Source organism: Acipenser ruthenus, chromosome 21 (genome assembly GCF_902713425.1).
Source record: "Acipenser ruthenus chromosome 21, fAciRut3.2 maternal haplotype, whole genome shotgun sequence".
NCBI classification, from domain to species: domain Eukaryota; kingdom Metazoa; phylum Chordata; class Actinopteri; order Acipenseriformes; family Acipenseridae; genus Acipenser; species Acipenser ruthenus.
Window position 1 is genome coordinate 17,300,750 of NC_081209.1, and position 27,048 is coordinate 17,327,797.

The 27,048-nt window shown below is 40.9% G+C and overlaps 2 protein-coding genes across 2 annotated transcripts; both read left to right on the top strand.

The window, feature by feature from the left end:
• The first annotated feature begins 2,258 nt into the window (after window positions 1–2,258).
• On the top strand, window positions 2,259–10,595 carry LOC131699100 (GATA zinc finger domain-containing protein 14-like). The gene is made up of 3 exons (XM_058994886.1): window positions 2,259–2,361; window positions 6,841–6,900; window positions 7,470–10,595. The coding sequence occupies exons 1-3, from the start codon at window positions 2,340–2,342 to the stop codon at window positions 10,589–10,591; spliced, it is 3,204 nt and encodes a 1,067-aa protein (XP_058850869.1). The 5' UTR covers window positions 2,259–2,339; the 3' UTR covers window positions 10,592–10,595.
• A 1,221-nt stretch (window positions 10,596–11,816) lies between these two features.
• On the top strand, window positions 11,817–22,608 carry LOC117428061 (uncharacterized). Its single transcript, XM_034046609.3, has 12 exons — window positions 11,817–12,767; window positions 13,246–13,310; window positions 15,224–15,378; window positions 15,622–15,752; window positions 15,997–16,061; window positions 17,142–17,281; window positions 17,529–17,653; window positions 17,791–17,849; window positions 18,108–18,253; window positions 19,015–19,109; window positions 19,776–19,867; window positions 21,888–22,608. Exons 1-11 carry the CDS (start codon window positions 12,669–12,671, stop codon window positions 19,848–19,850), a joined length of 1,155 nt encoding a protein of 384 aa, XP_033902500.2. The 5' UTR covers window positions 11,817–12,668; the 3' UTR covers window positions 19,851–19,867; window positions 21,888–22,608.
• Window positions 22,609–27,048: the final 4,440 nt, after the last annotated feature.

Genomic DNA, 27,048 nt, shown 5'->3' on the forward strand with positions numbered 1-27,048 from the left:
ACAGTGCTTCAAAAGAACAATGTGGATACAACTAATTTCAATTATAAAACACAAGTTCTACAAGTTTTAATCAGCGAGAACTGCCAGAGACTCTCTATACAGCAAGGATAGTTGACCTGTTTTCAGGGTATTGGCGCAGCAAAAGTAAATCAGCCAAAAGCACCATTTCACTTTTAATTTGTAGTTCCCAACACTCTTAGGTGAAATGTAGAAAAAAAAGTCAATACCTGTGTGACAGAGAGCTAGTGAATCCAAGTCATAAATCTCCTTCCCGATCTATGAGAGCACTGTATATCAGGAAAAGTGTTCACCAGACTGGATGGGTTGGCAATTCATTAAAGGGAAAGTCAGAATTTGGCCATCCAGAAAGGAAGCGGAGTCACAATACTAAAAGTAATCGCCTTAATGCGGTAGGCAATGTGGCAGTCACGGATTGGAGGAAAAGCGATTGCACTCGCTACCGAAGCGGGCGTGACTGAGGGTATATCAGGGGATGTGGTGAAGCAATCTGTTCCTTTGTTATGGTTGTGAAACGTCCTGTAAAGGACATGCAAGTGAAAAATAACCCTGAGTGTTTTGAGTAATCTCTGTCTATTAATTGTCACACTTGTAATATATAGACAACTAAAATCCAGGAGCTGTCGCTATCAGCCAGCACCAAGCCCGGACTACACTGCGCTACTGTTTCACTAATTGCTGTATAATTCACCACTTGCACTGGGAGCACTCACTGTTGGATATTGTAATCGTGTGTGTATAGTGTGTGGTATTATTATTTCAGGACTGAACCCAGTGGTTTTAACTGTGCCATACACATCGTTATGTAAGGCCAGTTAGTTATTATTTTGCTATCAAGCAACCAGTCAAATAAAAGAGCTGTTTTTCACTGTGAACTGTTTTGTGTCTGTTATTCCTGAGCACTGCATCACCTCTACATCTGTGCACAGCAAACCACTTTGCCACAACCTGTCATACAGTAAGAGAAATAAGTCGCCAAAGAAAGGTAAAAATGTCCACGCCTATGTATATTACAGGACATCCGAGTTTAATGACAATTAACTTATTTTGTCAACATGGAAATATACTAGGGAAGGCATTGACTAGTCGCATGCATCGCACGCAAAATAATGGAACATTTGCCTGCAAAAAAAAAGGCACGCATGGGATTTGAAACTATAACCTGTTTGCAAACATGTTGTTTTACTGTCAGTGCTATATGATTAATTGAGGAAATTATCAGTATTTTGAAAGATGAAGTCAGCCAGCTGAGAATTCTCTGGAAATTTTTCACATTTTTGAGATTTTTTTTTTGTCAAGTCATCTCATGATTCTGAGATTCTGATCTTGATCTCTGAAAAATGTTGGTTTCCTGGTTTCCTGTCAGTGTAACACTCACTGTGGTCCCTATTGGTGCAAGTGGAAGTACGGTTTCCTCTTGATACTGGTTGATGAGAGTAACGCTATTTGTGGTCCCCACTGGACAAAAAGGAACGTTAATTTTCATGAATAAATAAATACATTAATAAATATGTATCTCAAAACTTAGCCCATAGTACAAATGCATTTGTTACAACTCATAAGCAAAAACAATAATTTTAAACTGAATTTTTACCATCCCTTAATTTCATGAGGCAGACACACTCGGACACGTTCAGCTTGTTCGATGTGGAAATGGAACAGGTTTTTAGCCTTTTCACTAAATCATTTAGTTCCATATCTGTTCTAGCATCATGGCTGACAGTGATTTGGGGATGCTGTTTGTGCATTGTGATGGGTTTTTTTCAGACAGAAAGTTCCAAACAGTAGTTATATCATATGTAATAAACTAACATTAATATATAAAAACATCTCACTATACAGTACAAACCATCGTTTGGCCATAGCTGTACCTGCGGGGCTTCACCATGTCTCACCGTGTGCAGACTGGGCTGTTTGACCGAACAACATGTTCCACGACAGGAAGGTGGAAGGGTTTATTGCCTTTGTTTTATTGAAATGCTCATTCTTTGTGCCTTGTGTCACAATAAACCATGCATTCGAGTCCAGAATACCTGCCTAGATTGCAATCTTTACCTCCGCCTTACAGTATATTAAACACAAGGAAGATATGTAGCCTATTGTGGGGAGGGTATGGGTGTTGATAGCAAAGTAGATTTCAAATCTGTTTCCATCTAATTAAAAAATATTTTCAATTTGCGTCATACCTACGTGATTTGTGATAATGACACTATCATTTAAACCAGTTATATATTGGATGAGTGAAGACAGGCACACAACACCTGTGATACTTCACACATACAGACAGGAGCACAACTCATGGGATTCTTTACATTTACAATATGAAGATGTTTTTCAAAAGAGGTTAGTAAAATATTCTCTATTTACTTTAAAACAATGTATTTCTCTATTCCTATCAAGTGTCATTTTACAATGAAAATGTTTTTGCTCTAATCAGCCAGTGTTCTACCCCTGACAAAAAGAAACAAACAAATGGCAATTAAGATTCCTTCAAAAACTATTTTATCCTAATTAATTAAAAAATATATATTATTCTTGTAATGATTTAAAACGGTATAATTAGATGTACGTTTCTAAATGTGTTCTTTTTTATTTAAAATAATAGTTTAAATAATATCATTTGCCCCTTCTTGTTGTGTATTTGTAAAAATTAAACCTGATACGTGTATATATATATATATATATATATATATATATATATATATATATATATACACACACACACACAAAACAGTAAAAAAATAAAATCCAAACATCATAGGAGTTGGAGAAGCTGTATTAGAAATGGAACAGTTCAAATCACAATTTGAATCATTCTGAACCATTTTGATCAAGTTCCATTATTGTACAACTAACACAAGATTGTGTTATGTGCATTACAATTTTGAAACATGTAAAAAGTGGTGCAATCGGCACCTTAATTTCGTATTCGATTATCCTATAGGCATTTATCAACGATAATCGATCCATTGACGTTCTACTTTTCAAAATAATGAACATTCGTTTTTTTTTTTTTTTTGTTTTTTTTTTTAACAGAAGACCAATAACTAAAAACACGCACTCGGGGCGTGTGGATATTAAAGTATATCCCACACCCTGTCGAGCCTCATTGCTTACATAACATACCTGCTGCTTTGCAGGAAATGTTTCTGCCGACGCGCTATGGCTAGCTTCAGGATGAAATCTCTCCTACTGATATTTTCCCTGGTGCATTCCTTGTACAAAACGAAGGAATTGGTGGCTGCCAGGTCCAGTAGAGATAGGTCCTAAATACATGTATTAAATACCCTGATGGCTTTTGAAAGGCAGGATCGCAAAAAAAAAAAAAAAAGTTATAATAATCCCCTCTACCTAGAACCGCCAAAGCCGTCACTTTGACTGCCTTTTATAATACATTTTTTTAATATAACCTACCGTGTATATATATATAGCCTGTTGTTATCGCTACTGCTGGACCTGGCAGCCATTTCCCTCCAACTCTCCTACTTATATGACGGTTACGTTTTAAACATCAGTATTAAAATGAGACAAAACTATGGGATACAACTCAACAGTTTTATTCAAGCACGTTATATCAAACATCGGCACAGCCGAAACGCTGTATTTAAATGATTTATTTTCTAACTTACCGTATAAAGCACTACTTTAAAAAATGAAAAACTATAATAAAGTAAACATTTCAACAAATGTATTTTTTAATTTAAAATGAAAGTAACATGTTTTCTTTGTGTGTTCAAGATGACATCTCCTGTTATATTTTTCCTGGTGCATTCCTTGTACAATAACCGCGGTGGATCTAGTGTTAACATTGTAATAATAATACAAAAAACACTACATTTTAACAGAAGTAATTTCTATCTGAACTATCGTTGTTCATTACTGTTAACATTTTATGTTCAAAAGCAAAGCACAACATTTAATTAATCTCACAAATCCTGACCAATTTAACTATGGTACTAAATTCAGCTTCTTTTTATATAATATTGCCATATAATCCAAACACAACATGCTTTGAAACAAAAGCTAAATCGGTAGATTTAATAGATTAAAAAAAAAAAACATGTTGCCTTCATTTTTAAAGTAAGAAAATGTGAATACAATATGCCTACTTCTGATTTGGCTTGTCCAACGCAAATACGCGAATGTTCAGCCCTAACGTGTGTATCCTAGCAACGCGCTAATCTACCGTACTAGCACTAAAGAAGCGCACTCTCACACACGCAAGTTTAAGGCATACCTCCTCATGAATTTTGGTGGTATGATGAAATCCTTGCAGTCCGTTTAATCAGCGTGCTGATGATAGTTTACAAACTGTGAGGCTAATTACGATAGTTTGCTTAATAATTAATTTAAACAATTAATTCATTTGAATAATTAGGGCAGCAGTGTGGAGTAGTGGTTAGGGCTCTGGACTCTTGACCGGAGGGTTGTGGGTTCTATCCCCAGTGGGGGACACTGCTGTTGTACCCTTAAGCAAGGTACTTTACCTAGATTGCTCCAGTAAAAACCCAACTGTATAAATGGGTAATTGTATGTAAAAATAATGTGATATCTGTATAATGTGAAATAATGTATAATGTGATATCTTGTAACAATTGTAAGTCGCCCTGGATAATGGCGTCTGCTAAGAAATAAATAATAATAATAATTACAATAGTTCAAATTAATGTGCGTTAATCAAATTGAATGAATACTATATGATTATTACCATATTAGATCACCGACTAAACACAGACAATCTATTAGTTACCTGTTAAATAATCTGAATATTCATTCACATTAATTAAGACCTCAACATAATCATTTTATTTAATGACGTCACACATAAGATTCCCATTCTTAACTACAGGACCAAAAAAATAAATAAATAAATAAACAAAAAGCACTGTAGGAGGACGTTTGAATAATACTGTAATTCTAATAATAATAATTCTAATAATAATAATAATAATAATAATAATAATAATAATAATAATTTTGAAAACTTTAAATGTTAATCGTACAAATTCTCAACTATTAATAATAATAATAATAATAATAATAATAATAATAATAATAATAATAATAAACCCTGCTTAAAGCAGGGAATCAATCAGGGGCGAGTTTATGTTTATGAATCAGTGAAAGTTTCATGGCATATTGCACAATGTACACAAAATCGATCGTTTTATGGTGCGCGGAAAAAATAAATAAAATAAATAAAAAGACTCCCTTTCGAACACTGATTGAGGCTCCGTCACTGTTTTTTGCATTATTATTATTATTATTATTATTATTATTATTATTATTTATTTCTTAGCAGACGCCCTTATCCAGGGCGACTTACAATCCTAAGCAAATACATTTCAAGTGTTACAATACAAGTAATACAATAAGAGCAAGAAATACAATAACTTTTGTTCAAGCAAAGTACAAGTGTGACAAACCACAATTCAATAATACAGCAGATAATAGTGATAGTTACATCAGGATATGATTAAATACAAAATACTACAGGTTAAACACTTGGCAGATTACAATATTCTGAAGTACAGGATTAAATGCAGTAAAATAGGGGGCAGATAAGAGCAAAATAAAGCACATTTAAATGAAGGGTGATAGTGTCCCAGGATACAAACAGAGGAGTTCTACAGGTGCTGTTTGAAGAGGTGAGTCTTAAGGAGGCACCGGAATGTGGTCAGGGACTGGGCAGTCCTGACATCTGTAGGAAGGTCATTCCACCACTGCGGAGCAAGGGTGGAGAAGGAGCGGGGCTCAGGAGGCAGGGGAGCGTAGCGGAGGTAGAGCCAGTCTTCTAGTGCAGGCGGAGCGGAGAGGTCGAGTGGGGGTGTAGGGAGAGATGAGGGTCTGGAGGTAGCTGGGTGCAGTCTGGTCAAGGCATCTGTAGGCTAGTACAAGAGTCTTGAACTGGATGCGAGCGGTGATCGGGAGCCAGTGGAGTGAGCGGAGTAGTGGAGTAGTGTGGGCGAAGCGAGGCAGAGAGAACACCAGGCGGGCAGCAGAGTTCTGGATGAGCTGGAGCGGACGGGTGGCAGACGCAGGGAGGCCAGCCAGGAGGGAGTTGCAGTAGTCTAGGCGGGAGAGTACCAGGGCCTGGACCAGGAGCTGGGTAGCGTAGTTGGTGAGGAAGGGTCGGATTCTTCGGATGTTGCTCAGGAAGAATCGGCAAGTGCGTGCCAGAGTGGAGATGTGCTGGGAATAAGAGAGGCAGGGGTCCAGGGTGACTCTGAGGTTCTTAGCGGAGGAAGAGGGAGAGAGTGTGGTAGATTCCAGAGGAACAGAGATAGAGAGATCAGAGGAGGGGGAGGAGGAGGAAAGAAAGAGGAGGTCAGATTAGAGAGGTTGAGTTTGAGGTGATGCGAGTGCATCCAGGAGGAAATAGCAGACAGACAGGTAGAGATACGGGAGGAGATGGTGGAGTCAGAGGTGGGGAAGGAGAGGAAAATCTGAGCATCATCAGCATAGAAAGGTATGAGAAACCATAGGATGCGATGAGGGGGCCCAGGGAGCGGGTGTAGAGAGAGAATAGGAGAGGGCCCAAGACTGACCCTTGGGGGACTCCAGTTAAGAGAGGGTGAGATGTGGCAAGTGCCAATACCAAGCAAGCTCAAATTTCCCACTGACTGCATCAGCAGCACTGGCATACTGTGTTTTGTAATGCATGTCATTTAAGGGGGGTTATATAGGTCATACATATTGAACTTTACATATTTCATGAATTCACTTTAGTTAGATTGTCTTGTAAGTTTATTTGTTGTAAGAATGATATCTGTACATGATCTGTACACATTTTCTCTGTTTCCCTTTATTCTTGGTCAAAAGTTGGAACGTCAGCAAACACAATGAGGCTGGAAACAATAGCAATACTTTTACTTACAGCAGGTAAGCCTAATGTCTTTGTCCTCTAGGCATATATTTTAAAAAGTTAATAAAATATGTTAATTGCCATACCATTACATAATACTGTACATGTTTATTTTACACCTTTCTTTACAAATGTTGGTAGAATACATTTACAATAATGTAATGTAACAATTCCTCTACCTAACAAACCCCACATGAATATTCATTTTTGTTTAATAAAACCAAAATGTCAACAAAAAAATATCAATATGTATCTGGATACATTAACTTTTATTCAGCTTGCAATGGACTCTTATTAAGTAAAGATGTTCAGGGTTTCTGTATAGAAAAAAAAAAGGTTTCAAGAGATTAAAACTTAAATAACTGGCACATCTGATGCTTTAAATTGCTGAAAACAACAACCCGTTATAGACTATTTATTTAAACGCATGCTGTGTGTACTAAAATGCTAATTGCATAACATAATCACATACATCTTTACACCTTATATGGTTTGTACCCTTCTAAAAACCTGTTATAACATTCAGAGTAAGACAAATATATATTTTAAAAAAACAGTACTAATATTTTAAATATTTTTTGAACAGCAACTACTACAACCCAAAGTACTGCAGACCCCACTACATCCACAACCACTACAGCCCCAACTACAACCACAACAGACCCCACTACAACCACTGCAGCTCCCACTACAACGACTGCAGCACCGATCACAACCACAACCACTGTAGCTCCCACTACAACTATTGCAGCCCTGACTGCAACCACAACCACTGCAGCCCCAACTACAACCACAACCACCGCAGCCCCAACTACAACCACAACCACTGCAGCTTCCACTACATCAGTAACCACTGCAGCTCCCACTACATCCACAACCACTGCTGCCCCTACTACAGCCACAACCACTGCATCCCCCACTACAACTACAACCACTGCAGCCCCTACTACAACGACAGCCACCCCCACAACAACCACAACCACAGTTACCCCCACTTCAACCACAACCACTTCAGCCTCTACAACTACGGCAAGCCCCTACTACAACCACGAACACTGCAGTCCCCACTACAACCACAACCACTGCAGCCCCGACTACAACCACTGCAGGTCCCACTACAACCACGGCAGACTCCACTACAACCACTGCAGCCCCAACTACAACCACAACCACTGCATCCCCCACTACAACTACAACCACTGCAGCCCCTACTACAACGACAGCCACCCCCACAACAACCACAACCACAGTTACCCCCACTTCAACCACAACCACTTCAGCCTCTACAACTACGGCAGCCCCTACTACAACCACGAACACTGCAGTCCCCACTACAACCACAACCACTGCAGCCCCGACTACAACCACTGCAGGTCCCACTACAACCACGGCAGACTCCACTACAACCACTGCAGCTACCACTACAACCACAACCACTGCAGCCCCAACTACAGCCACAACCACTGCATCCCCCACTACAACCACAACCACTGTAGCCCCTACTACTACCACAACCACTGCAGTCCCTACTACAACTACAACCACTGCATCCCCTACTACAACCACAGCCAACCCCAGTACAACCACAACCACTGCAACCACAACTACAACCACAACTACTGCAGCCCCCACTACAACCACAACAACTGCAGCCCCACCTACAACGACAACCACTGTATCCTCTACTACAAACACAAACACTGCAGCCCCTACTACAACCACAAACACTGCAGTCCCCACTACAACCACAACCACTGCAGCCCGTACTACAACAGCCACAACTACTGCAGCCCCCACTACTACAACCACAACCACTGCAGCCCCAACTACAACTACAACCACTGCAGTCCCTATTACAACCGCACCCACAGCCAACCCCAGTACAACCACAACCACTGCAGCCCCCACTACAACCACAGCCACTGCAGCCCCCACTACAACCACAACCACTGCAGCCCTTACTACAACCACAGCCACTACAGCCCCCACTACAACCACAACCACTGCAGCCCCTACTACAACCACAAACGCTGCAGCCTCAACCACAACCACTGCAGCCCCAACTACAACCACAACCACTGCAACTCCCACTTCAACCACAACCACTGCTGCCCCTACTACAATCACAACCACTGCTGCCCCAACTACAACCATAACCACTGCAGCCTCAACCACAACCACTGCAGCCCCAACTACAACTACAAACACTGCAGCCCCTACTACTACCACAATCACTGCAGTCCCCACTACAACCACAACCACTGCAGCCCCTATTACAACCACAACCACTGCAACCCCTTCTATATCAACAACCACTGCAGCCCCCACTACATCCACAACCACTGCTGCCCCAACTACAACCACAACCACTGCAGCCTCAACCATAACTACTGCAGCTTCTACTACTATCACAACCACTGCAGTACCAACCACAACCACCACTACTGCAGCCCTAATTGCAACTACAACTACTGCAGCCCCAACTACAACCACAACCACTGTATCCCCCACTACAACCACAACCACTGCAGCCCCTACTACAACAACAGCCACAACTACTGTAGCTCCCACTACAACCTCAACCACTGCAGCCCCTACTACAACCACAACCACTGCAACCCCCACTTCAACCACAACCACTGTTGCCCCGACTACAACCACAACCACTGCAGCCCCTACTACAACCACAACCACTGCAACCCCCACTTCAACCACAAACACTGCAGCCCCTACTACAACCACAAACACTGCAGTCCCCACTACAACCACAACCACTGCAGCCCGTACTACAACAGCCACAACTACTGCAGCCCCCACTACTACAACCACAACGACAGCCATCCCCACTACAACCACATCCACTGCAACCCCCACTTCAACCTCAACCACTGCAGCACCTACTACAACCACAACCACTGCAACCCCCACTTCAACCACAACCACTGTTGCCCCGACTACAACCACAACCACTGCAGCCCCTACTACAACCACAACCACTGCAACCCCCACTTCAACCACAAACACTGCAGCCGCTACTACAACCACAACCACTGCAGCCCCAACTACAACTACAACCACTGCAGCCCCTACTACAATCACAGCCACTGCAGCCCCCACTACAACCACAACCACTGCAACCCCCACTTCAACCACAAACACTGCAGCCGCTACTACAACCACAACCACTGCAGCCCCAACTACAACTACAACCACTGCAGCCCCTACTACAATCACAGCCACTGCAGCCCCCACTACAACCACAACCACTGCAACCCCCACTTCAACCACAAACACTGCAGCCGCTACTACAACCACAACCACTGCAGCCCCGACTACAACCACAACCACTGCAGCCCCTACTACAACCACAACCACTGCAACCCCCACTTCAACCACAAACACTGCAGCCGCTACTACAACCACAACCACTGCAGCCCCAACTACAACTACAACCACTGCAGCCCCTACTACAATCACAGCCACTGCAACCCCCACTTCAACCACAAACACTGCAGCCGCTACTACAACCACAGCCACTGCAGCCCCCACTACAACCACAACCACTGCTGCCCCTACTACAACCACAACCACTGCTGCCCCAACTACAACCATAACCACTGCTGCCTCAACCACAACCACTGCAGCCCCAACTACAACTACAACCACTGCAGCCCCTACTACTACCAAAATCACTGCAGTCCCCACTAAAACCACAACCACTGCAGCCCCTATTACAACCACAACCACTGCAACCCCTTCTATATCAACAACCACTGCAGCCCCCACTACAACCACAACCACTGCAAACCCTACTATATCAACAACCACTGCAGCCCCCACTACATCCACAACCACTGCTGCCCCTACTACAACCACAACCACTGCTGCCCCAACTACAACCACAACCACTGCAGCCTCAACCACAACTACTGCAGCCCCTACTACTATCACAACCACTGCAGTACCAACCACAACCACCACTACTGCAGCCCTAATTGCAACCACAACTACTGCAGCCCCTACTACAACCACAACCACTGCAGCCCCTATTACTACCACAACTACTGCAGCCCCAACTACAACCACATCCACTGCATCCCCCACTACAACCATAACCACTGCAGCCCCTACTACTACCACAACCACTGCAGCCCCTACTACAACTACTACCACTGCAGCCCCTACTACAAACACAAACACAGCCACCCCCAGTACAACCACAACCACTATAACCACAACTACAACCGCAAATACTGCAGCCCCCACTACAACCACAGCAACTGCAGCCCCAACTACAACCACAACTACTGCATCCCCTATTACAACCACAACCACTGCAGCCCCTACTACAACCACAACCACTGCAACCCCAACTACATCCTCAAGCACTGCAGCACCTACTACAACCATAACCAATGCATCTCCTACTACAACCACAACCACTGCAGCTCCCACTACAACCACTGCAGCTTCCACTACAAACACAGCCACTGCAGCCCCTACTACTATCACAACCACTGCAGGCACAACTACAAGCACAACTACTGCAGCCCTATTTGCAACCACAACTACTTCAGCCCCAACTACAACCACAACCACTGCATCCCCCACTATAACCACAACCACTGCAGCCCCTACTACTACTACAAACACTGCAGCCCGTACTACAACCACAACCACAGCAGCCCCTACTACAACCACAACCACAGCCACCCCGAGTACAACCACAACCACTGTAACCACAACTACAACCACAAATACTGCAGCCCTATTTTCAACCACAACAACTGCAGCCCCAACTACAACCACAACCACTTCAGTCCCCACTACAACCACAACCACTGCAGCCCCTACTACAACCACAACCACAGCCACCCCGAGTACAACCACAACCACTGCAAACCCCACTAAAACCACAACCACTGCATCCCCTATTACATCCACAACCACTGCAGCCCCTACTACAACCACAACCACCCCAGTCCCCACTACAACCACAACCACAGCAGCCCCTACTACAACCACAACCACAGCCACCCCCAGTACAACCACAACCACTGCAACCCCCACTACAACCACAACCACTGCAGCCCCCAGTACAACCAGAACTACTGCAGCCCCTACTACAACCACAACCACTGCAGCCCCCACTACAACCACAACCACTGCTGCCCCTACTACAACCACAACCACTGCAGCCTCAACCACAACCACTGCAGCCCCTACTACTATCACAACCACTGCAGTCCCAACTACAACCACAACTACTGCAGCCCTAATTGCAACCACAACCACTGCAGCCCCCACTAAAACCACAACCACTGCAACCCCAACTACAACCACCACTACTGCAGCCCCCACTACACCCACAACAACTGTAACCCCAACTGCAACCACTGCATCCCCTACAACCACAACCACTGCAGTCCCCACAACAACCACAACCACTGTAGCCCCTACTACAACAACAGCCACAACTACTGCAGCCCCCACTACAACCTCAACCACTGCAGCCCCTACTACAACAACAGACACAACTACTGCAGCCCCCACTACAACCTCAACCACTGCAACCCCACCTACATCAACAACCACTGCAGCCCCCACTACAACCTCAACCACTGCAGCCCCCACTACAACCACAACCACTGCAGCCCCCAGTACAACCACAACCACTGCAGCCCCTACTACTACCACAACCACTGCAGCCCCCACTACAACCACAACCACTGCAGCCCCAACTACAACCACTAGAACTACTTCTGATCCCAATGGTCCTACATTCATGTCACTTTCATTCAGAATGATAATGGACTTCAAAGAAACCCTGAGAGATGAGAAGTCACAGGATTTCAAAGACTTAAGTGATAAAGTTAGCAGAGATGTAAGTCTGTATTTGATTTTCTTTTTTTAATACGATATATCAAATCTATTATTTCACTCTTGCAGGCATTATGTCTTGTGATATGCAATGTTAATTATATCCCAGTATTTGTTTGAAATTTAGCTTAAATGTTTCTATAAACCATAATATATTATGTGTTTCATTCAAACAACACAAAGTCTTATCAGCTGTACATCTTTTTAAAATACATTAAATAGATTAACAATTTAAAATGTATTAATAAAAAATGTATCTGCTTGGCATCAATGTTAATCTAGAACATACAAAACGTATGCATACACCAATACCATATCACATAAAGAGTGCATACATGTCAAAACTGCTGATATGTTCCCATCAAACTGGAAAGTAACATACAAATCTGCATATTTCCATCAGTACTCTTTGTATGTACTGATACAGTATATAGACTTCGGAATTAAGTAATTTCGCAAATGTAATTTCTGATCTTTTCCAGCTATATAAAGTTTACGTAGTGCTGTATCCTTTTGGTTTCGTCAGAGTATTGGTTAGAAGATTCAGGTAAGAGCTGCTTCATGTTGAATTTGAATATAACAAACAGGTTACTTGCCGTTCAATCATTGAACTATTACAATATAACATGTTCTCCAGTATTACCAGTCGTGTACTAGGTTGTGTCACACACATTTTCTATGTATCATTTTATTGAAATAAAAAATAGTTTTATATCAAGAGGAATATCCTGAAAATATCCTGACCGTGACAACAAGTAGGAGCCTGAAGCCTTCAGGCAGAACTAGAAGTAAACACACTACTCAGTATAAAGTATAGTTTTATTATTTAATGGGTCTTTTTCATCAAACTTCTCATACTTCTGTATGCCTTTAAACAAATTAAGCATAGCTCCAGTGCACACACAATATATAATAAGCACCATGTCGAGCATCCAGTGGTTCCACCCCTGCACATTATGCGTTGTGAACCTGCCACTCCAGAACAAGCACTCGCTCTGCGTGCAGTGCTTGTGAGTCCAACATGCCCAGGAAGCTATGGGCAGAGAGGCATTTTGTGACCTATGTGCAGCTTATCAGCCCAAAATACGTCGCTGTAGGCTGAACAAGGCCATGGGGTTAGACGCCGAGTCTCCCATGGCCGAGTCGTCAGCAGCACTCGGGGCCCCATCTCCGCTCCTTTAGCTCTCGCAGAGCCCCTCGCAGGAGATTCCCTGTGTCAGGCTCCTGCGCATGCACCTCGCAGCCGCTCCCCCTCCCCCCCAGACGAGAAGGGTGAAGCGTTCAAAACAAGTGAGGGACATTATTTACTTGAAGGCGCACAGGTCCTTGAGCTTCTGTCTAGGCCCTCTAGGCAGCCACCTCAGAGAGCTCTGACCCAGCCTCAACAGCCCCAGCAGAAGCCCTGAGGGCCTGTGACCTCAGACCCCCTTTACTATACAACAGCTGCAATATTGGCGCGCTTGCACCTCATACAACTGGGTGCTCGCTACTGTACAACGGTTATGCATTGCAGTTCCATTTGGGACCTCCCCCTCCGAGGAGTCTCACACACGTTAATGTCAAACTCTCTTCAGGTCTCGGTACGCAAAGAAGTGGTTGCCTTGCTCTGCAAGCGAACCATCCGAGCTGGGTCTACTACGCATGCGCCCGCTCCAAGCGTGGCTTAATGCGTTCCATTTACACCCGAAGCACGTAGACGCCATTGTCTGACTTTGTCTCACATACATAATGTTGTTGGTGGTCGTCTTTGAATTGAAAGGGAACATTAGGTTACTTACCGTAACCCTGGTTCCCTGAACTATATATATATATATATATATATATATATATATATATATATATATATATATATATATATATATATTCTTTTTCAAACTTGAACTTTTCTTTTTGATCCTTGTGTTTCTCTTTACTCAATTTTAGCCTTTTATTTTAATTGCGGAATAACGTAGTTTTTTTTTTTTTTTTAATTTGAGAATTTCATTTTTTTTACTGCGGAAAACTAGGATCCTTGGTGATGAGTCTATAGATATGAAGTAAGAAACCAATTGAGTAGTTTCATTTGATTGTATATTTTATTCTCGATATTCTCTATGAAAATGTATTCAGATAATGAATTGCTTGGGTTAGGGATATGGTCAGAGTTAGAGTTAGGGATAGGGTTAGGGTTAGGGTTAGGGTTAGGGTTAGAGTCTATCTGATTATCCCAATGATCTCATCAACTTTTTGGTACACTGCAATTGGAATTAGCAATGGTACTAACGTTCATCCAAGCAAGTGGATCAAACTCACTTAATCCCCCTGTTGATTGGACTAAATTGGGTACGCTGCAATTCACCCTTGTATGTTAATAGAATGAATAACAAATGAGACTATACTTCCATATTGTTTTTGAATTAGCGAATATTTATTTATTATATTTTATTCCTAAACCCCTTACAATCTTTCGATCCTTTCCAGGCCGGGATCAGTCATCCCAGAAGTAGATTTGGAATTCAAAGCCAATTCCACAACCCCAAGCAATCCGGACATTGTCAGAACTCTCTACACAGCATTGACTGGATCAGGAAATCTGGGAGACCTAGTATTGGACAAAACAAGCATTACATCGAACAGTAAGTGGAATTTATTTCAGCAAAGATTCATTTTCATGTCTTTTACATGTTACATCTTATCAGTGTAGAATTCACAATAAAAGTGTGTTTGGTAAAATCTCTCTTAATGGTACTAAAACCTGCTCATCTTTGCAGCTTTGTGAACATGCAGAATATGGCTCACCAATGAGTTATAGCAACACCAATGTGGCACAGATTACATCACCCATTGCTTTGGTTAATTCTTTCTTTTTTTGTCTACAGCTGCGGATGTGAATACACTACCTCCACTTAGCATTGTTATAGAATTCCTCCTTATAGACGGATTTACACCAGGACTGTCCAGTAGCATATCTGCAGAATCAATTCAACTTAATGATAAAATCAATAATTGGGTGAGAACTAATACAACTACTATAATTACATGAAAATTGGTAAAGAAGTCTTGTCAACACATTTATACGTTTTAAAGTAACTGCAATTACTACTCAAATAAAATACAAAATAATAATAATAATAATAATAATAATAATAATAATAATAATAATAATAATAATATGCATTTTTGTGTTTTCTGGCTCATTTTTGATATAGAAATGACTATTTTTTTATTTATTTTATTTTTTACTATTTTTTCAGTTGAAATCTATCCTTGAAACATATTATGGTCAAACAATGGTGAATTCAGCCTTTGCAAACTTTAGGTAAGTGACTAATCAAAAAGCTACAGTATGTTCTGTTTAATATCGATATGCTGCTTATAAAATCAGAAATGATGCACACCCAACTGTGCTTAATATGGCCTTGGGGACTGAAAGTAGGGTTAGGTATTTCAAGTCAGATATTTTATAAAACAGACTCATTCCAGTAATGCTCTAGTGTCCTTGCTCTCAAATGAATACATGTGTTGGCTTTTTCTTACCAGCAAACATTACTATAAATATAAATGTAAAAACTATGTAAAAAAAAACACTTTGTAAGAAGTATTTTATTCTAAATTTTATTTTAACAATTTATTTCTCAAACTATACACATCTGTAAATGTGTAATTAAAGGTTTTGACTATTAACAGTTTACAGTTTATTATCAGAATATTTCAATGACAGTACTATTGTAAAGCTTCATATCATGTTATAAAGTAAGATTTAGTAAATGTTCTTATAACAGTATATTGTGATCGCCTGCTTTTAATAATAACATCTTTTAAACACACACGTATAAAGGCATCATCAATTATTTAACCGATCTTAAACTAAAGTGTTACTTGTCTAATGAATTTATTCTGAGGTCAGTACTGAACAGAAACAAGACTGGTAATCTGTGTAGAAAATAATGATTTCAAATAATTGAAGAGGCAGAAGCCAGGCCTGTGTAAAGGGACTACTAGAATAAAGAGAAATGGAAAATGAAATGTAGTTAGAAAAGTTTTGGTCGGGGGTCCCCTCTGACCAGCGGGAACCTTCCTCTCGGAGGATGAGACAATGTTATCGGCCTCTAAGGTTGGGTAGTGAGCTTCACTTGCCTCCAGAGGGGACCGTTGCAGAGGAGACGCTGCAAAGCGGAGGAAGGAGGACACTGAAAAGCAAGACAAAAATTAGGGAGTTGGCTAGAGTTTAAATAAGGTGACTGACAGGTAATTTCAGAGTGACTGACGGGTAATTTAGCAGGATGACATGAGGGAGGAGCCCCAGCTCCAGCCCCCTGAAATACACAAAGGTTCTACTGAGGCATTATGAATTCTACATTCTATGTACAGAAATATAAATTATATATTTTTTTCACAGCAACTCTGATAATTGGATCCAGACCAAGGTGGTATATCAATTCAGCACACCCATAATTGTGAACCCAAGCAAGATAATTGATGGTATCCTTGCAAGCACAAGTCCTGTACGCTATGTGAGAGGCACCCTGAAAGTCAATGGTATGTTAACAGGGACAGGAGGCTTACATCTACAGTCAACACCATGGAGTCCATGGCCACTAAGTCTTTTTGCTTTCAGACTGGAATATAATTGGGATCTACTGGTTGTACAAGACTACAGAGCATCAACATCCAACAGCAACATCAACAATAATGCATCAAACCAAATATACACTATCTTATCTTGGTGTTCTGTGTTTTTTTTTTTTCAAGCATTTGCTAATTGTATTTTCTTTGGATCCAACAGAAAATCAAGCACAATTTGATATGGTCCCGTTTAGTTTGAGAATACTGAACAAAGACTTCTCTGATGGCCTATCTAACAGAGGCTCCACACAGTTTAAAGAGCTCAGCACACAAGTCACAACCTCGGTGAGTAACTGGACTCTGTGGGAGATTCAGGATTGCACTGCTTAAGTGGGGTTACTGTACAGTGACAATAACAATACCCTAATAAAAGAGTTGTGAACACAGTTTTAACCACAAGTGTGTTCTTCAATCTCTCACAGATGAAGAAGCTTTTTGGAAATGAGAAAGGATTTTCAGAAGTCTATGTAATGAAACTCACGTAAGTATTTTTTTTAGTGTATAGTACTTTTAGCTCTTTCCATGCCCTTTTCCTCTTCAATACTCAGTATGTATATATAAGTGGGCAGATCATCCTTGATCTCTGTGCAAATGATCTCCAACTAGAAGTCATGTGTACTGACGGATTCTAATCCAGATCAGTATACACTCCTCCATATGGTTTTGTCTGATATATTTTTGCTATAAGTCCAGGAGGTATGATAGTGTGTGATATTCATGATGCCCCCTCTCTCCACAGGAAAGGCTCGGTTGTTGCCAGTACAGAGGTGACCTTCTCCCCAGGATCCACCTCACCAAGCAGGGTGTCTCAGATCCTACTTAATGGGATCCCCTCTCTGGAAACAGAAGGCTTGAAAATAGACCCCACTTCAATTAACCTGCCAGGTACTATACTGTGTTCATTCAGAAATATCTATACAGGGTGTGCAAACTCATTTCCAAAAAGACTTCTACATGCATGCTCTAATAAGACCCTGCTTAGGATTCACTTAAATTAGGCCTTATGAAAATAATCATATTCTATATGTCAGGATTATTTTGTAACTTTCTATTAATTAGAAATGCTTACATTTTTTTAGGTTCTCAGTTTACATGCCTTTTTATCAGGGGTCAATTACATATTTCACTTCATTGTCATTTCACCTCAGCAGTGTCTTCTGGGTAAAAGCATGTAACTGGCTGTAAAGCATGTCAGTTATTCAGAGAAGAAACTGATTGGTTAATGACAGGAAAGAAGATGTAGAAGAAGGGGAGGGCATAATTTACATCTCCGAAAAAACTACAAAACCAAAAAAACTACAAAACTACACATGCAAAAATATATTTCTTTAATCTAGTAGATATAATTTCTTAAAATAAATGTTTGCTTTACCACGTGTGACCTTTAAAACAGTACATTTCAGACTTACTTAGCAAACAGAAGTGAAAAACATCAAATTATTTTGTTAGCTACAACCACTTTAAACTGTGAAGATGGCCAATGTGCTGTACTGTACGTCTGCAGAACTTTGCAGACTGGAAGCCAGGTATATTCCTCATACTGTGTGGGGGGGTGGATATATGTATTATTATATATCCAAATCCAAGATGCGAGACATGCATGTATATTTGTTTCAAATTGACTGTTTTTTCCTTTTTTTCTTCAGTGCCATCCACTCCCAGACCCTTCCCTGGGTTTGCTGTTGCCATCATTGTACTGTGTGGCCTGGCCATCCTCATTATCCCAATACTCATTATTGTGGTAAGTAAAAGTAAACAGTTAGATCTTCAGAGACGCAAACATGGCTTCAGGAATATAAATAGAAGACGGATTGCAACCTAACGAGGCCGAACTAACCATATTAGATTGCTATGATAACCCTAAGCTCAAAGAATAAGCTGTTCCAATGGCATGAAATGCAACACATTACCAAAACCTTTTTAACATATTGAGAATCTGTCATTCCTTGTTATTGATAACACTAAATAATATGACTGTTGGAATAAGTACTCCCTTCATGTATTTAATACATTCACAAGAGAGAATATTAGAGTGTGTTAGATAAGACACACTTCAATCATAAGATGCATAGAAAGCTGCTCATATAAACTTGTATAAGTGTTTAATGGAATACAAGTACTGTGCAAAATGACAAAATGATAGAGTTTGTGTGTCTTTAATGAATTCCGCTCCTAAGCTATCATGTGATGGAGGTGACTCTGTAACTACACCCTACAGAACGTGTTCTGCTGAGGGATACTAAACCAATCCACACAACCGTTCACAGTTCTTCCTCAACTATAAATCACAATCTAAGTTTCCTTTAGTATCTTTGCTCCCAGAGTTCATGTATATCTATAGCCTCAATAGAACTGTGCTGAAAGTTGTTTCCCAGTGTAATTCTGCTCCTGTTCCTCTTGTTTTCAGGCCTTGAAGACAGGGCTGTTCAAGAAGCTAGCACAAGCTTTCTCTCTGAGGTCACCAGATTATTATGACTTTTAAACTGCTCACTCTTTTGGGTAAGACAAATCCTATTCACATTGATTCTCAAAAAAACCTAGCACAATAAGACAATGAATACGTTTATTCATAAGAAGCTGTGTGACTCATCCTCCGCTCAGGGACCCCCTTTACCTCAAGCCGATCTGAAGAAGATCCGACCATCCCAAGTGAGATGAATTATAATAATACTAATTTGAAGTATTCTCCGGGGTAGCTCTAAATGTGTCAAACTATAGGTCACTTTGCAAAATTACAAACTAAAAAAAGAAATAAAATAAAAAGTAAATGTGACGATGCTGAAGTTGGCTTTATTATTTGGCCAGCTTCTTATTCGAATCCCAGCTTCTTATTCGCTAATATTCACAAATTTAACTGAAATTGAATACTGGGGTATGCTCATTTCAATGTTAATACAAACACGGGGTACGTCAGCCATATGTATTTATCCCAGCCCAAAACAGAATTTGGTACTTTATCCTTTTCAGGTCTGTGTGTGCTATATTAAATGGGGAAAGCACGAAACTTAACAATGGGTTATTAGACAAGATAACAAAGGAAAGCAAATTCCATGTTAGACAGGGAAGATTACATATGCATCACGCACAGGGTTTCCACTTCTGGATCCCTACTTTGAAATGTTTCACTAAACCCGATGTCAATGCTATGTGTGCCATGTTTGCACACTGTTTTTGTGCCAAATTCCGTTTCTGATAAATACATATGGCTGACGTAGAGAAGTTCCCCCTGAGATTGTATTAACTTTGAAATGAGCAGCTCGAGGCGATTTCTCCCCTAAAATAAGAAGCTGGGATGCGAATAAGAAGCTGGAATGCAAATAAGAAGCTGGAATGCAAATAAGAAGCTGGAATTCGAATAAGAAACTGGAATGTGAATAAGAAGCTGGAATGTGAAGAAGAAGCTGGAATGTGAAGAAGAAGCTAGAATGCAAATAAGAAGCTGGAATGCAAATAAGAAGCTGGGTTGCGAATAAGAAGATGGCTGAATAAGAAGCCAACTTCAGTATCCTGTTAATGTGGTAATAAATACGTTGCAGACATAAGCTTTTAAATAAAATTACCAAACTATCCACCTAACACAAACATGGTATTTGAGTGGAATTGATTGTAAGCAGTTGTTTTTAGTTTAAAGTAGGATTGATAATTGAGAGTTTCAAGTCGTGGATGCATACAATAAATGCAATATGGTAAGTTAGCTTTTATTTCTCTTCAGGGACCGTCTTCAGTTTGACAATGCAGTATTTCGATGAATATGCCCTACTTGCTGTCATAGTGCATATTTATGATTGTGGAATGTTTTGATATTATGCTTGTTGCAATATTGACTTAACAATTAAACATTACATTAGTACTTCTGAAATATGTAAATATATCGAATCAAATGGTTTGATGATTTTATTTAAAAGCATGTGTCTGCAATGTGTTTATTCATTTATTTATTTATTACTTTTAAAATTTTTATTTCCAAAGTATAGTTTGACACATTAGCTACCCTGGAAAATAATTCAAACAAGTCTCACTTTGACACGAAGGGGTGGTCAGATCTTGTTCTGGTATTTGTTCTTACTCAGGTCGGTTTGGGTAATTGTCTGCACAAGCAGAATAAGATTTCGGCTTTCTAAAAATGTGAATGAACGTTCCTCAAGGCGATTGTGTTTGCTATATCATTTGCTAACACAACTGAACCGGAAGTATTATTTTGGCAGATAAAAACGCTTAAATGCTCATTCCTCATTCATTTAGAACCTCAGAAAATTCTGCATGAAATGTGATCCGCCGGCAGAGAAAACGGAGGATCACATTTGAAAACAGATGGATATTTTTAATGAATTAACAGGTGGAAAAATTCTGCGGATTTTGCCATTTCCTTTTGAAAATCGGGTCCAATATATTTATTTTTCTGATAAAGTGAAGGCTGCATTCAGACTACACACCATAAGAAATGTTAGGCTAGCGGTATAAAGCTCACTGCTGTGGGGTTCGTTTAAGTGTAGAATTGACCTTTTGTTTCATATTGCAGGGCAATGAATGTGTATGCAGTATCAAAGAGGGGAACAGGAACCAAAATGAAGGCAACTGAATTTCTAATTTTTTACAATAATATACACAGTAATTATTTGTTTGTAATTTATATATATATATATATATATATATATATCATGCTTGAATCGGTGGAATCTACACTCTCTTTGTGACCTATATCAGATTAAAATATATATTTTTTAACCTAGTTTTTATTTTACCTTTGAAAAACAAACACATTTTGGTCTGAATGGCTTAACGGGTATAGCAACAAAAGAGAAAGAAAGTGTAATAATAAAAGCCACAGCACAGAACAGTGGAGAGCAGTTCTGTGTATGAACACAGTGTACTAATGATCCCCTGGAAGAGTTATCTGAGGCTAGGCCAAATACAACCAAAACACACATTTCAAACCTGTAAGGGTGTAATAGAAAGAAGATTGCATGGAAAATGAATGTGTATCCATTTTAAGCAGTTTGGAATGGTTCCCGTAGTGGTTGTGTAGAAAGCCTGTTTCTTTTGCTCTTCACACTTCCAGAGTGTGCTCTGTAGTCATGCTGTCTGTCTTCCCTGTTGGGATTTTGTGTATGAAAAGGTATTATATAATTGTTTAGAAGACAGTGTTAATACATTAAATATTTTTGAACAAAAACTAATGTACCATATTTGTGTATGTAAATCTATGATCATTTGAATTTTATAGCAAATAAACTATGTAATATATAAATCAATGTTTGTTGTTATATTTTTTTCATTATAATGTAAGGGGTCTTCACAGGTGTTTTTTGATAGGTTGTGTTGTAAAGGTACTTCACTGGTGTTTGACAAGAGACTCCCTTGTCAGGGTCAGACATTCAGCTTTTTAGCAACGCTAAATCCTAACCCAAAAAACTGCAGTACTGGTCTTGGCAGTCATCATCACAGTAAGTGCAGTAAATTAATAATATACAGGTTATAACTGCACTGTAAAACATGCTTTCAAATTGAGGTGGGAGATTTGGGCTGCGTCTTAAATTCGAGGGCTTCTTAAATTTGAAGGAATAAGAGTAATTACAGTTGCAGCACGGCTAGTCTTTGCCGCCGTCGTCTCTGTTTAATCATTTTAATGGTAATGATAGCTGGCAGAGCAAGAGCAAAAGGAGTCTTCCAAACAAAAGTGTTCTTCAAGGGATCCATCACAGGGCAGCAGTGTGGAGTAGTGGTTAGGTCTCTGGACTCTTGACCAGAGGGTCGTGGGTTCAATCCCTGGTAGGGGACACTGCTGCTGTACCCTTGAGCAAGGTACTTTACCTAGATTGCTCCAGTAAAAACCCAACTGTATAAATGGGTAATTGTATGTAAAAAAATAATGTGATATCTTGTAACAATTGTAAGTCGCCCTGGATAAGGGCGTCTGCTAAGAAATAAATAATAATAATAATAATAATAATAATAATCACAGCAATAAACTAAGGCATTTTCACAAATCGCACAGCTACTTTCTGATAGGAATAGGGGCTGACAAGTTTTAGTGTGTTTACTTGGTAGAGTGAGTAAAAAAAATCATGGAAAATCGTCTAGTGAATATATTTCATGCGACTAAGCTGAAAACTTTGTGACAAATGCAAATTGGGCTATGACGACAATAAACATTACAAGGAAACCCCTTTTACTCTGCAGAATCTGCATTAGTTGGAAAACTGTTTTTTCCTCCTTATGTCGCTGCTATTTTTGTAGCAATTTTGACAGAGTAAAGTATAAACTCGCTCGATACATGAATGGAAATACCGCTTATAACACTCTCCAAACCTTTCACATAACAGGATTTCATAGACATTTCATAATGTGGCAAAAAAGTTTTACCAGTATACAATTCTAAGCAGATCATGTTTTATTCTTAAAAAACAAAAGGTCTATCCTGGCGTGAATTATTTTTGTCTTATTTGTCTTATTTTCATCCTTACCATAATAAAACATTGGCAATTCCTCCAATTCACAAAGATGGTTCCACCAGATTGTGGTAAAATTTACATGATTGACATTATTATGTTATGATTTCATATAGTCATCTGCGTTCATTATCACTATTCCTGAGCCTTTATCTGCTGGTCTTATCATTATATCATCATCATTTAACAACTCAGTCATAGCTTGTTCTTCAATATTGGTTAAATTAAGTTTACATCTTTTCTTTAGTCCTACTATTATTTCTTGTTTAACTACTTCAATATACATATCTAACCATTTATCTCTTCCATCCGGAGGAGTCCATGTGCTTGTACTATTAACCTTAATCCCATGTTCATAATTACCCTCTGAATCCGAGATATTTTCATTGAAAAAATATTCTGCTAATCTCATGCATCTCTCCCACTCCTTTAATTCAGTGGCCAGTTTATCTTTATCGATGTATCTTTTAGTCGGTATAAACTTAAGTCCTTTACTCAGTACCGCTTTTTGGGATGTGGTTAAAGTTTTACTTGATAAATTGAATACTATGTCTTCTGTCTTCTCTTTTGTGTATTTGGTACCATGTCTATTTTTGGGTCTCCTATCTTTCTGTTTTGAATTCTCTGTCCTATTCATGTTTAACTCTCTATTTTGCATTTTATTATTTACTTTAACCTGGTTTATTTTTACTGTTTTAGATTTATTTTGATTATCTTTCTTAATTATGCCACAGTATTTAGATTTTCTTCCGGTTTCATTATCTTTAAATACAATAACTGAGTGTCACAAAGACGGCCAGAGTGGGTGGCGTCAGACCAGATGCAGGAAGTAACAAACAGACAGAGATTTGGGTTTTGGTTAAGCTGAGCGCGTGATTGCGCTCAGCATTTAATACAGAAAATAAAAAGGTTTGCAACAACAAAAACACTGGACACGGCACTTGCGCCAAAATAAACAGACATACAAAACGACTAACACTAAACAAACGGTGCACGGACAGACAAACAGACACGGTGAGTAAAAACCTGCTCCTCTGCTCCGGGCGGTGGCGGAAGCAGAGGCAGCTCCAGCTCCTCTGCTCCTGGTGGTGGTGGAGGCAGAGGCAGCTCCTGCTCCTCTGCTCCTAGTGGAGGAAGCGGTGGAGGTGGCGGAGGCAGAGGCAGCTCCTGCTCCTCTGCTCCTTCCGGTGGAGGTGGCGGAGACAGAGGCAGCTCCTGCTGCTCTGTTCCTGCCGGTGGAGGTGGCGGAGGCAGAGGCAGCTCCTCTGCTCCTGGCGGCGCTGGCTCCCTCCGCTGTGGCGGCTGGGCTGGTGCGCGCCGTGCTGCCTTCAGCAGCATGAATAGAGGCTGCTGGGGGACACCAGCCTCCTGCCCCTCTCCCCCCCAAAAATTTTCAGGGGGTTGGGCCTGTAACTCCTCCCCTTCCGGCTCTTGGGGCTGAACCAGCAGGCATTTTCCCTCTGCTGGTGGCTTGGGTCCCAGAGCTGTGGAAGCCCCGACTTGCCTCCCTTTGGGCTGTGGACGCACCGACTCCTCCCTTTTGGGCTGTGGACGCACCGACTCCTCCCTTTTGGGCTGTGGACGCACCGACTCCTCCCTTTTGGGCTGTGGACGCACCGACTCCTCCCTTTTGGGCTGTGGACGTTCGGGCTCCCCCCCACTCAGGCGTAGGACGTTCGTGCTCCTCCCACTCAGGCGTAGGACGTTCGGGCTCCTCCCACTCAGGCGTAGGACGTTCAGGCTCCTCCCACTCAGGCGTAGGACGTTCGGGCTCCTCCCGCTTGGGCTGTGGACGCTCAGGCTCCTCCCACTTGGGCTGTGGACGCTCAGGCTCCTCCCACTTGGGCTGTGGAGGCAAAACCAGCAGGCATTCACCCTCTGCTGGTGGAGATGGGGACAGCAGGTACTCCTCTGCTGGTGGTCCTGCTACCTGGGCTGCTGTTCCATTTATGGTTGCCTCCAGGTAGCTGAGGACAAACTCCACACCTTCCTCCAAGGTGTTTGGGGTGTGTTCCTCCTGATATGCCTCCCATCTCTCACTGTCCATCATCCACAGGGCCCGGACGACTATGGGCAGAGACTGGGCCTCCAGCCCAGCATTCTCCAGGAACCAGCCCCGCAGTTTGATGGCGTCTTCTGCCATTGACTTTTTTTTTTTCTTTTTTCCCCCAAAACAATATTTGTAATCCTTTATATATATATATATATATATATATATATATATATATTTTTAATCCAGACCCCTCCTGGTCTGACACTTGGAGGCGCGGCTATCCCACGATGACACCACGTGTCACAAAGACGGCCAGAGTGGGTGGCGTCAGACCAGATGCAGGAAGTAACAAACAGACAGAGATTTGGGTTTTGGTTAAGCTGAGCGCGTGATTGCGCTCAGCATTTAATACAGAAAATAAAAAGGTTTGCAACAACAAAAACACTGGACACGGCACTTGCGCCAAAATAAACAGACATACAAAACGACTAACACTAAACAAACGGTGCACAGACAGACAAACAGACACAGTGAGTACAAACAAAACACTTCTCTTGCACGTTTTTACTTATTTTAACTCTCCTCTCTCTCTCACCCGTTCTCCTCTTCCGAACACCCAACCCTGACTGAATGAAATGTGCGTCTATATATACTATTGTGCTGGGATTCAATTACCAATTAATTATTCACTTGAATCCCAGCACGTGAATTAATTCTGTGCAACCCCGTGCCACACATTATACATATTTTATCTGCACGTGAAGTGATGTGCCATCCTCGTGCCTAAATATAATTATACACTTTAAACACACGTGAAACACAGATCCGTTTATATCCCGTGTACCAATCTATACACCAACATTAACATACGCACGCATACATACATACACAGAACACACAAATGCACACAGGGGCGGGGCACTTTGCCACACTGAGAAATGGTTATTGTTGTATAAAAGATTAATTGGATCGTTCTTATTTTTAATATATTCTATTGTGCCTTCGTATTTAAAACAGTCCTTATTCTTTAAGTCTATGTATACGTGTATGGGCCTATTTAGGAGGTCTACAGCTGCCATAACTTCTGCCTCTGTAGCCCAAGAATCTATACTCCCATCACTTAATTTCATTTTTTCAATATGGGTCACTGAGTCGATGTACATTTCATATTGTTTTATATTGCTTTCCATTAGTTCTATTACATTATGTCTAATTGTTCGATGGTCATTTTGTGAACC